Source organism: Notolabrus celidotus, chromosome 9 (assembly GCF_009762535.1).
Source record: "Notolabrus celidotus isolate fNotCel1 chromosome 9, fNotCel1.pri, whole genome shotgun sequence".
NCBI lineage: Eukaryota > Metazoa > Chordata > Actinopteri > Labriformes > Labridae > Notolabrus > Notolabrus celidotus.
Window position 1 is genome coordinate 19,108,157 of NC_048280.1, and position 12,966 is coordinate 19,121,122.

The 12,966-nt window shown below is 40.8% G+C and overlaps 1 protein-coding gene across 1 annotated transcript in view; it reads right to left on the reverse strand.

Moving 5' to 3' along the window:
* ank1a (ankyrin 1, erythrocytic a) overlaps window positions 1–12,966 on the reverse strand; it is a 40,306-nt gene that overhangs the window by 15,358 nt on the left and 11,982 nt on the right. Inside the window, 26 exon segments of the mRNA XM_034692857.1 lie at window positions 937–1,145; window positions 1,231–1,385; window positions 1,482–1,706; window positions 1,802–1,917; window positions 2,857–2,919; window positions 3,105–3,235; window positions 5,477–5,497; window positions 5,675–5,747; window positions 5,879–5,971; window positions 6,061–6,159; window positions 6,747–6,845; window positions 7,549–7,647; window positions 8,687–8,884; window positions 8,986–9,084; window positions 9,174–9,272; window positions 9,384–9,581; window positions 9,810–9,908; window positions 10,031–10,129; window positions 10,217–10,315; window positions 10,403–10,600; window positions 10,824–10,922; window positions 11,019–11,117; window positions 11,197–11,295; window positions 11,452–11,637; window positions 11,811–11,909; window positions 12,189–12,287. Coding sequence (XP_034548748.1) covers window positions 937–1,145; window positions 1,231–1,385; window positions 1,482–1,706; window positions 1,802–1,917; window positions 2,857–2,919; window positions 3,105–3,235; window positions 5,477–5,497; window positions 5,675–5,747; window positions 5,879–5,971; window positions 6,061–6,159; window positions 6,747–6,845; window positions 7,549–7,647; window positions 8,687–8,884; window positions 8,986–9,084; window positions 9,174–9,272; window positions 9,384–9,581; window positions 9,810–9,908; window positions 10,031–10,129; window positions 10,217–10,315; window positions 10,403–10,600; window positions 10,824–10,922; window positions 11,019–11,117; window positions 11,197–11,295; window positions 11,452–11,637; window positions 11,811–11,909; window positions 12,189–12,287 — 3,153 coding nt within the window.

A 12,966-nucleotide genomic window follows, 5' to 3' on the forward strand; every position in this document is an offset into this window, starting at 1 on the left:
ATAAAGATGTGTCTAAAAAACACGTATATGTGGTACAATATAATCTCTCAAGAATGAAATCACATGCAAAAGGTACATACATTCAAAAACATGCTACAAAAGAATGAAGAAGAAAGACAAGATGACATTTGATGTACTTTTTCTCAAGAAACCTTGATACATTTTTAAAATAATGAATAACTGGAATTGGTGAATTATAAGTTTCACTGTTACGGCTTAAAAAAGGCTACTTTTGGTGATTGGATACATTTAGACCAGTAAAATCTACAGTTTCATTAATTCCTTAAGTTCAAGTTTTAAAACAAGATGTCGGGGCAGTTCATCTCAGGGCGATATTATGGACATTGTGGAGCTACAGCCTAAACAACGGATGATAGAATTAAAAGCTTTGAAAATGAAGTGCACGTAAAACCCCTTTAAATGTTTAGAAACACTAATTCTTCTCGTAGAAAAACCTTTGAGTACATTTTTCAGAAATGTATGATACCAAACTCAGTTAAATGAGTCTAACAGCCAAACTCAGTATTCCCTAGCTACAGGAAGATAGCAGAATATTTCATATTAAGTTATGTGTGACTGACTGCACTTAGGAAGCTCAAATGACAGGTCCTGTTTGGGGACATACTGTAACTAGATATTGAGAAAGAAATCTACAAAGACAATTAACAATGAATCAGCACTTTATAAGCAGTCCATGGCTGTATAAAGGTACGAGGTGCATGCACTGTGTGAAATCAAAGGCAAAAAGGTCCTATAAAAATATCATAGCAAAATAATCAGGCAACAGATTATGAATCAGAAAAAAAACTGGTACAAGTGCTGATTTGATCAGGTCATTCCACGATCAAATTACATCCAACATGCATTTTTCCATGCAGCACAGGCACTAACGATTCTGTTTTTTTCTCCTTCCTTCTCCCACTCGTCCCATCTCACCTGCAGCCCCAGGCGGACTCGTTTGGTGACTGCTGTCTCAGGAAACGAGGCCTGGACCAATGGTACCAGTTTACTTGTCAGTGAACCTCCCTCTGGTCCAATCAGGTCGCTCTCCTGTTGGACTCGTGATACCACAGCAAAGTAAAGGGGGAATCTGTCGAGATGATGCGACGAATTTCTCTTCCCCAGTTCCTCTTGACTTTCTAACTCTGAGGAGAGAAGGGAAGAAGGTTAAAAAGTGATACTCCCCGTGGTATGGACCATCTGCCTGAGATGAAGCACTGAAATTCTTACCCTCATCCATCCCGTTGAGGATAGTTTCTAGCACCTCGTCACCATAGCGATTGCGATGTTCTTTCCAGACAGAGCCATTCTCACTCCTCAGCACCACAAGCTCCCGGTCACCACGACCGAGGGCAGCAAAGTGAGGGATCTCCACTATAACCGGCCTGCAACACAACACACATTGAGCACACATGTACAAATGTAAACTGGTTGTAGAAATAAGTTGACTGTTGATCTGATGGTTTCAGTTTCTTCCTCACCCTAGAAACTGCATTCCTGCTGGACCCAGGGAGATGATCCTGCTGGCCAACCCCTCTCCCTCCACCAGTGGAGGGGGGCTGGTCAGCTTCTGCGGCTTCACCAGGCGGCAGGTGATGCGGGTGGGTGCCGCACAGGTCCGTGGAGGTATTATGACACGCAGACCATTATGCCTGCTGCCTCGCATTGAGCCGCCCCGAGCATCTACCATGAAACTGACCAGGAACCTGTTCATGGAGAAAGATGTGACATTTAGGTGCTAGATCAGATTTAACAGAGATTAAGTTAAATTAAATTCCTTTAGTGTTTATCACTCTCTGACCCTGTGTGTATGGGACTGGCAACGGGGCTGACATTGTCTGATGTCTCTGTCGCAGGGCTGCTGGGAATCAGCGAGTCTTCATCGTACTCTTTGGGCAGTGGAAGAGGAGTGTGTTGCTACAACAGATAGAAAGACAAACTGTTCATTACAACCCCAAAAGGACAGTATTTCAGGATATACATTACTGTGGAGTCAGGGGAGGAAACATGATTAGAGGCACCACATGATTTTAGGTGATATCATAATGAGGATGATTGAGAATAACTGCATCTTGTACAACTTTTTATTTAAACAGTCTATAGATCAATCAATCAATCAATCAATCAATCAATCAATCAATCAATCAATCAATCAATCAATCAATCAATCAATCAATCAATCAATCTTTATTTGTAAAGCGCCAAATCACAACACATTATCTCAAGATGCTTTTACAAACATAGGAGGTCTAGACAAATTATGGAGAGACCCAACTTCAAGACAGGGTAAGACTCAGCCTTACTCCCATCTTAATTCACCATGAGCATTGCACCTTGCAATATTTAGAAAAGAACTTTGCATGATGCATGACACTTGTGAAGATAAGTTCACACAAGTGAATTGGAAATAGCAGTTGACTAAAGTATCAGGACTAAACATTAACGTTTACTTCAGTTTACTACCATAACTGTCTTTTTTCAAGCTTTCATCCTTACGAGGGCTTTTTAATTAAGCAGACCCTGAATTAAAGGCCCACTCACATCAATTTATCCAAATGTTATCGTCTGAGTTATTTCATCAAAAGCTTTTTAAACTACAAATGTATCGGCATCATATTTAAACCAGAACAAGATACTCCAAACTGGGGACTTACTTCAAATTAAATCAGTTAGTTCAAGTTCAGGGAGTCAGATGAATTACTACGATCAGGTTGCATTATTGGAAATGAAGGAGCCAGCCTTTTAGAGTTTGATAAAGTACTGAGGACTAAAAGTCCGGTTCTCTCAGCCTTTAGTAAATCAATCCTTTATTAAATAGTTCTCAGGCATATACCTCAGCTCAGAGAAGTACAGTACCTGATCTATCTCATGCTCTTTCAGGATAACGGTCTCTGGGGAAACTCGGGGGATCTGGAATGGCTGGGAGTAGTTCTATTGTGTGAAAAGAGCAGTAAACAAGTCAGATCGAAGAAGTTTTCCTCACATCTCCACCCCACGTGCTCATCCCTGTGTGAAGAGAGTGTCTATGGTGCATCTCCCTCTATCTATCCATCCACCTATTATAATGTGTGGCTACCAGCTTGGCTCTCTCGCTGCTTCCCAACCAGCCCCCCCTTACGCTGTTCCAGCCCTCTCTCGTACTCAGTGATTTCTTGGGGGAGAGGAAATCGTTCATCATGGTCTTTCATTCATCCATCTTCATGTACTGGCCCTTCTGTCCCCAAGAGCTCCTCTCCTCAGAGAACAACATGCCAAAGAGAGCGAACAGGACCGTGGTCAGGTTGGTGAACAGCACAAGAAGAGAAGGAGAAAGAAAAGAACAAAGATTGTTAACCAGAGGGGTTAGAGAGAACATGACAGACCGGGGTCTGGGAGATGCTCTGGGATTAAGGGGTTAGACTGGTAAGATGAAATATTAGTGACAGTGGGCACTCCTGCTGTTAAGAAGATGATCAGACACTTCAATACCATCATAAAAAACATTTTACAAAAGGGAACGACTGCTGAAACCACACAGATTGTCACTGTAATCAGCGGTATTCTTAGAAACTAAGTCCAACAGTACTGATTCAAGATCCCCTGAACATTTGATTAATAGCCAGGAAGCCTTACTAATGTAGTCTGGTGTTTATAAACCCATCAAATTAGAGGCAACATCATCATAGATGTGCACAGTGCACTGTCTCAGGGGAGAGCATGCAGCAGCGTAATCTCACTCCAAAATGTGTTGTCTGCTAAATAAACAGCCACTGAGCTGTAATTCTTTTAGATAATAACTACCTAACAGAGCCATACATTAGGAGATTTGCTAGAAAACACATGAACACAAACACATGAACTGCATAAGTCACTGCAACACACACAAAGACACAAGTACAACACTGTCCTGCACTCTCCTGTACACACTACAGCACATTGTGACATGAGCAGACATGGCTTTGCCACTTACCCCCCAAACACACGGTAGTTTTCTAGAGATCCACAGCAACAAAAGGAGTCTTCCCTGTGTGTATTAAATTATGACTGTATCAGCACAGCGTCGTGCGAGTGGGTGTCTGCAGTCCCAGAGCCAGAGTGATGTGGTAGGTTTCATTACCCCATGTTTGACTCACTGAGTACACTTCCCAAAGGTTCAATGAGGCAGCCCATGTCCCATACGTTCTCTGTCTTGTGTACCGCGTCGTGTTGTGAAGGTGCGTTTCAGATAACCTCACAGTATCATTTTACCCTGCCGGATATGAGATGTGTCTTTAAGACAGCGACTCAGCTTCTCTCTATATTTAGAGCAACACTGACAATCTGTCAGTTGAATTATCAGGAGGCTAAAAATATCAAGATATAAAGTCCTCTAGCATCCCTGTTAGTGATGTTGTTAAGTTCTGGAATTAGAAGTTAAACCTGCAGTAAGGGATTTTTGAGCCACTAGGGGGCAGCAAAACAAGCTGCAGCTTGACAAATTTGTTAGCAAACAGCTGCTTAATTACATGTTGACATAAACAGAGAAACATTTGCTTTTATTTGGCCCTTCATTTTGTTCATTTGATGAATGTAAGTCTGATTTTACTCCTGAGGGAAGTTTCTGGCTCTTTAGCTTCTAAACACTCCACTATGCCCCGTAGCTAGAGGCTAACTTTACAGTTGATTTTAGAGATGTTTTCTGGTGTAAAGCTCTGCCATTAGCAGCTAATAACCACTGAGTGTGGCGAGCATGAGCCAAAAGGTACAAAATAACTGACTGTAAGTTGGGATTAGCCTCCACAGAGCCTTCAGTAAATGTCAGGTTGGGACAACTCTGTAGGTGTTAACTACGATCCACTTCCTTTGATACAAGTAGTCCCATGATTTAATGCTAATGCAACAGTTTGGAATATAGACACTTTCAATCAACATTTAAAACAATCACTCCCCTCAGATTTCTGACCTTTCCAACAAAATACACTTCAAGTGTCTGTGGCAGAAAATAGCTACAAATTATGTTTTACAAGACTGACAAAAATGGAAAGAATTTTGAATGCAGACAACAATAGACACACACATTTGAAAGCAATGATCTGAAACACAACGCTTCTTTGTTCTGAACTATCTATGGTCACAGAGCAGGTTTCAAATACTTTGAATCAAATTAAGATTTATCAATACATTCTATTGTTATCAATAATAATAATATGGGATATATAAACGTTAACTGTAATTGTATTTAAGAACTGCTGTTATAACATGGAGGAAAACAGACACCTGGAGGGTTAGAGAATGAGAGTGTTACACAGAGGGGGACATATAAAGGTTACAGACATGGGTGCTATGGGTGCATGCCAATGAGAAACCAGAGCCACCATCACAGTGAGCGCCACTACAGAGGGAACGAGAGAGAGAGAGAGAGAGATAAGGACTTGAGAGAGTGAGCTTGAAATGGAGCCAGACAATATAGAACATAGACCTATGAATGCCGCACGAAGAAAGAAGGAGACATTCATACCTAATGTTAGCTGTGCAATTCCTAAAAAAGAGCAAAAAGCAAAAAAGGGATTGGAAAAAAGGAATACCCATGTGACCAGCTCAAACAGCATCAAATTAGCCTTTTGAAAAAACTACATTTGGATTACATCAACCTAGCTCTTTTTTTTCTTCTCCCCTGCACTATTTAATGTGGTTTGTAACAGATGTGATGCTCTACCTTCATCCTCAGACACGTCCAAAATCTCATCCACTGTCTCTGGAAAGCTCATGCGATGTTTCTCGGTGGTTGTCTGCAGGTTCCAGAAACAAGAGGAGGAACCAGTTATAAGAAAAGGAGCCAATACAAACATTTTGAAACATCTATATGATTATGCCCACATAATGCCAGTGTATGACAAAGTAGTGTTTCAAAACATCGCACCATTGAGACCGTCTCCTCAGTGACAAGCTTTAGGACATCAATCACAGAGATGTAGCCCAACCTCTTCGCAATGGCAAGGGCTGATGTACCATTCTGTTAGATAGAGAGAATCAAATCTATCAAATCTCTGAGGACGACACTGCATGAGTTATTTAGAGGAGAAAAGGGTTGTTCGTGCTCACTGTTGTCGTCTCGTTGGGCTGAGCTCCGTGCTTCAGCAGCAATGTCACAATGTCTGTGTGTCCCTGCTGGGCTGCCTGGTGCAGAGGAGTGTAACCAAGCTGGAAAGGACAAAATACTCTTTTTGTTCATGTTTAAAAGACATCTGATACATTTAATAATGATTACATTTCTTTTTTTCTGAGCACAGTACGCCCTCTTTAATTTGTGTGATAAATCAGTCTACTGCTTCAAATTGCACACGAGTTGTCTTATGTATCACACTTGTAGCAAAGGCACAAAGCAACAACTACAGCCTCTATATCTGAAATACTCAACTTATCGACATTAAATTATTTTTCCTATTTTTATTAAAAGCAAAAAAGGAAAACAACAACGTTCAATCAATGAATTGTGCACATTTTTGATCAGAGCTACTTCCACTCTCTGGAGGAAACACAGGAAATGCAATGCTTATTTCTTGTACAGGCATTACAGCATGGAGAGGTATTCCCCACTCCTAACATAAATAAGTTTGTTCTGACAGCTCTTATTAACGTTGAAACCCACTCGTGTTTTAAAGGTGTAATGTGCAGTAATTGTATTTCCTGATAAATGAGACCCAGACAGCTGACACGGTGTTACTGCATGACTCACACCTCTTATGATTTTGTTGCAGTTTTATCTAAAACCAGAGGGAGGCACTCACCCTTGTTTTACTGTTGACATTGGCCTGTTGCTGCTGGAGGAACTTAACCATCTTGATGTTGCCATAGTGGCATGCTACATGGAGTGGGGTGTATCCCATCTGATAGTGAGAGAAGGAAAGTTAAAAGTCTTAATTCAAAACAATCACAGCAGTCAAAAGTCTCAATGATCTATTAATCTGAGTACTTTATGTGGATTATGTCCTTTGTGGAGTGAATGTTTCAAAAGTATAGGGTTAACTAATGATTTAAATCCACACATAAGAATGATGCTTGAGACAAGATAAGCTCTTAAAAGAACACATTCAGGCAGCTTTTTATATAGAATCAAGAAGCTACTCAATAATTGCTTGTGTCCAGAATGGGAGTTATACTAATAGAATTTAACTTCTATATTTCTACAAATTAAGATACAAGGAACCAAAAACAAATGCCACAATGTCCAGTCTAAAATCTTGCCTCCATAATTACATAGTAGCTAATTCAACTGTATGATGATCTGTAGATATGCTGATGTATAAATTCAACCTTACTTACTATGAACCATAATAATCTGGTCAATAGCTCCCTCTCGAGCCATTAAGGTCTCCTGGATCTTACTACCTCAAGGGTCAGTCATGTATTGATGGTAACATAACCCTCTACCATGAGATCATCATACTATTTATGCTGAAGCACTTAAGACACTATCTGCTCAAGGCTAGCGTCACACGTAGTTTCTACACTCTCTGAATCTCTGTAAACCTGAGCTGAGCAAATTTTAATTCTTTAAATGAGTCTTCCTTGAGACTGAAGAGGTCTTACCCTTGTAGCTGCGTATACTGAAGCCCCTTGCTTCACCAAGATATCTGCTATGCCTACATGTCCCTCCTGTGCCACCAGATGCAGTGGAGTTAATCCGCTCTGGAGGAAAAACAGAACAAGGATAAATAACAAAAAAAAAAAAATGCATCAAACACATAAAAACAAAGCCAAGTCAAAGATTATCTAGCCTTCAATCCAGATGTGTATCTTCACTGCAAAAACTCAAAATCTTACGAAGTGAAATTGTCTCACTTTTGGTCAAAATGTCTGATCCTACTTTATTTAAGATAAATGTACTTAACAAGTAACATTTGAGCAAGATAGAGGGACTTGTTTTAAGACAATGCATCTTAAATATTTTGTTAAGTCAAACAATCTTGAAATTATCATGTTTTGAGTTGTAATTTAAAAGAAACAAGGTTTATTTTACATTTCAGACATTTTTCAAGCTGAGACATTATTTGTAGAAGACGGATAATCTTGATTTCAGACAAACACTTTACTTGATTTAAGTAAATGCATTTTGTTGGAGAATCTATCAGAAAACAGCTCCATTGATAAAAGACAGAAAGAAAGAAAGAAAGGTTGTTTTTTTAAGGGTGGGTTACAGTTTTCAGCCACTGTTTCTTCTAAATCAGATAAAAAGATACATCCTGAAACTAACTATACACAATGAAACACCTACTTTTGAGCATAGCTGGCTTATCCTAAAAAACAACATGACTGAATGTTAGTATATCCAGCTCACTATGAGAAGACATTATATCTCAAAATGCTCAATTTGAACTTTGTAATCTTATTCCAAGTACAAGATGGTCTTAAACCTAAAGAAGTGCCGCTATAATACAACTAAAATTAAGGTGAATATATCTCAAATAAAGAAGTTGACATGAAATTTATTAGTGCAAAAAAAATTCTTGAGTGAAAAAATACTAATTGTTAGCATTTCTGGCTTAATCTAAGACACTAAGCTTTAAAATACTGGTACAATATTGCTTAAAATAAGTTTTTCCTGCTAATTTTAAGATCACAGTTTTCTAAATATTACGTCTTATTTTAAGAAATGCTTGATTATTTCAAGTTAACTTTAAATATGTTTATTTTTCTTGTTTTTGGAGGGGCATTTTTTCCAGTGTACCTTGTTTCCGAGGTTGACGTTGGCCTGTTTTGAGATGAGGAGGGAGACCATGTCAGGTCTTCCTTCCTGGGAGGCCAGGTGAAGAGGTGTGACTCCCTGCAGTGACTCAGCATTGGCTGATGCTCCATACTGCAGCAAGCTATTAGCCACCTCCACCTGGTTCTGCTTGGATGCTATGTGGAGGGCAGTGTACCCATTCTGAAGCACAGACATGAGAGGTGGTTAGAAGACAGTACGGTTATGAGCCCACTGTAGTCAGCCAGCATGGATTATGTGTGCAAAGGTCTTTTTATATTTACCCTGGCTGCACTATGTGGAGACCCTCCTTTGCTGACAAGTAAGTTAACAACATCCAGGTTGTTGTGATGAACAGCAACGTGCAGTGGAGTCAAACCATTCTGGAACAACAGAGGCAAACATTTAATCCGAGTGCTGTACATGAAAAACAAATCTTCTCTTATTCAAATGTCTGTCTTGTTTTTCTTACCTTCCCAGCAGCATTGGGATTGGCTCCTCTCTCCAATAACAGCTCTGCTACATCCACCTTTCCATACTTTGAGGCCACATGGAGGGGAGTGAAGCCTTTCTGCAGAGACACCAGGAGAATGCATACACACCATGGGTTGGGGAATGGAAACTGAAGGTTCAGGAAATGCAAACAGAAGAATGCAGCTAAGAGTAAGTAGGCAGGCCTTACCTTGGTCATCTTAGTCTGCTGAGCTTCCATGTCTAATAGGATGCGCACAGTTTGTGTATGACCTTCCCGGGCGGCGATATGTAGGGGAGAGTGACCTGCTGTGGTGGTGGAGTTAGGGTTAGCTTTATGCTCCAGCAGCAGCTTTACCAGATCCTTGTGTCCCATACGAGCAGCACAATGCAGAGGTGTTTGGTCATCCTAGGGAGGTAGAAAAGGGATTAACCTTAAATATGAAGCAGCAAAAACCTTTTTTCTAGCATCTTTATCATCCTTTCTGTGACTCCTCAGGCTCCTTAGTATGACCTGAACGTTTTACATCAAAAGTAAAATGGACCTTTATGTGTAGGAACCATCTTTTCCTGGTATAAGGAATACTTATGCATACAGTAAGTGCATAAGTGCATAAGTGGTGCATAGAATCTCTACCTTGGCCTTAGCATCCACCGGTGCTGCGTTTTGCAATAAAAACTCTGCAACTTCAAAGTGTCCTGCCCGAGATGCCATATGGAGAGGAGTCTCCACTTTCTACCCAAACACAGAACAACAAATCCCACACTCAGACTTACCAGTATTACAACAACAGCATTGTTAAAACAGAGATGGTTTAGTTTTCTGTGCTGTTGTTTAGATTTTAGAAAGAGACTCACCACATTGGAGGCGCTGGGGGAAGCTCCTTTCTGCAGCAGGATCTTCACAATGTTGAGATGACCCATGAAGGATGCCACATGCAAGGGAGTCAGGCCAGACTGTTAAGAGGAGGAGAAGAATTCAATAAATGACCACAAATCACGCATAATATAACAATGAACTCAACCCTTTTCCTGAACCCTCACCTCAGTCACAGCCTCTAATGATGCAGAATGTTTAAGCAGGAGATCCATGACGCGCATGTGGTTCTTTTTACAAGCAATGTGTAAAGGAGTAAAGCCGTTCTGTAAAAACAAAGGAAAGGTTACCACAGCTAGAAATTAATTTTACCTAGACAAAACTGATAAACTGTGTCTGTGCTTGTCACCGACCAATGCTCGTGAGTTGGGTTTGCCTCCTTTGTCCAGCAGTACTTTGGCCATACGGTGGTGGCCGCAGTGCGCTGCCACATGCAGGGGAGTAAGATGGTCCAGAGTGATATCATCAATCTCTGCATTGTATTGCAGAAGCTGCTTGACGCAGTCCATGTGGTCCCCCTGTGCTGCCATGTGGATTGGAGACAGGCCATTCTGCAAAGGAATAAAATGTATTTATTCAATCAGGCCTTGCTAAAGAGGAAGTGACTTGTCTTAAAGAGAAAACAGACAGCAGCAAGAGGAATCTGAGGTTGAATGTGGCTAAAAATCACAAACTCATGTTTATTTACTTGCACCTCATAACCAAACAAGTTAGTTTCCAGTTCAAGTTCAAAGAGAGGTATAGGATTCTTTTGCTTCATTCTAGGTGGGTTACCTTTGTCTTTGCCTGAATGGGTGCTCCATGGTCCAGCAGGATCTCTATAATCCTGACATGACCATTTCTGGCCGCACAATGTAGAGGAGTCAGCTCATCCTGAAAAGAAAGGATAGTTACTGATTATCTAATGATGCATAAAATTAAAACAAAGAGTAAAGGCCTGTGACACAACAGGATGGATATCTGCAGTACCTTGGTTTTGGCGTCTATCTGAGCCCCTCTGTCCAACAAGAGTCGAACCATGATCACATTCCCCCGTCTGGATGCGATGTGCAAGGGAGTGATACCATTCTGCAGAGAGAAACAGATGCTCATGGAGAAAATATGGAAATGACAGATTAACCTTCAAACTGCAGTAATGATACACTACCTTTGGGGTGAAATTGACATTGGCTCCTCTGTTGAGCAGCAGCTGAGCTACGTTCAAGTTTTCATAGTGTGCAGCAATATGGAGAGGTGTGAATCCAGTCTGCAGGAACATAGAGGGAGAGCTGCTCACTATGATTACCTTTACTTGTTCTAAACTGAAGTAAACAGAGGACACCAAACACAGATTTCTACACCTATTTCACAATTACTGACCCAGTGTGAAGTCATATTTACAGCCAATCACACATATGTGTACCTTGCTGAGTACATCAGGATTGGGGTCATTCTGCAGAAGCACTGCGGCTGTGCGTGTGTCGTCGTTGCGTGCTGCAATGTGCAGCGCAGGAAGGCGAACCTTTCCCTTGGTGCCATAGTTGATGAGCAGGGCTACGACGTTCTCATGTCCCTGCTGAAGAGCCACGGCCAGAGGAGTAAATCCGTCCTGAAACACACAGGAGAGGGTTAGAAGACTGGCTGACTCATGGAGAGAAAATGAAAGAGGAGAGAGGCTTATGAGAACAAAACAGAATGGAAACACAGAGTTTGTATCAGCAAGGATGGGATTGAGTAGTTTGGGAGATTCGTCTTTGAAAACTTCTCTCAGTCCTTCAGTACCTCTGTTGGAATGCTCTGATTGGCTCCGTTCTCCAGAAGAAACTTCACAACCTCTAGATGGTTTTCTTGTGCAGCCATGTAGAGTGGAGTGAAACCCTTCTGTCTCAGAAAGACGTACGACAGACACACACACATACACACACACACACACACACACAGCAGCAGAGGAGACATGCACAACAACAGAAAGATAGGAAGACAGTCACAAATGCACACACCAGGATGTACACGTAGAGGAAACAGCAGCACACAGAAATATAGGAACAAACACACATGTTAACAGATGGATTTGCAATAGTTCCTACAATGGTTTCACAGTAAAGGTCATGAAGTGTTTCCTTCGATCGCCGCCAGGAGGAGGGCAAAACAAAATCTCACCTGGGATTGAGCGTTGACATTGGCCCCATAGTTAACCAGCTCTGTGACCACCTGCTCCTGCCCTGCCAAGGCTGCAATGTGCAGGGCCGTGTTCCCTTTCTGATGTAACACACATACAAAAGATCATTCAAACATTTCACATTAACAGCTCTTTCATGTTGTATTTTTTACACAAAGACTTTAAAGACTTGGGTATTATTGGCAGAATAAATAGTTTTTCACATACAAATAAATGTAGTTCCATGTTTCTACAAATTTTGTAGTAGGTTTAATGCTGAAAAATTTAGTAAGAAATTCTCTAATAAACATATGGAAGGGTATGTATATTGCCTTACATACTTCTTAAGTTTTAACTAAGACTAATTTATTCATTTTAGTGTAGTTGGCTTCATAAATAATTGAGGTTTTAGATCCGAGACATGATTAAAAATTAAACTGGTGTTTTAATGAGGACTATTCTAAAATAATAGTTCAACATCGTGGGAATCACACTTTTATCATGCCAGTACTTAGTTAAGAGGACCACTCTCATGTCTGTACTCTAAATATGAAGCTACAGTATTGGCTAGAAGCTTGTTAGCTAGTTTGAGTTAGCAGTTAGCCTCTCAAAGGCTGTTTTTCGAAACGGCCTGCTGCATACTACCTACTAATGTAGTAGGCAGTAGGTACTGCCTACTACATAATGCGTTTGAATTTAGTATGTAGTATGACTGTTCTGTTCAATCTGTGTTGCAGTACGCTGGGCCAGACGTCACTGAATTTCCGGTTTCGGAAAGCG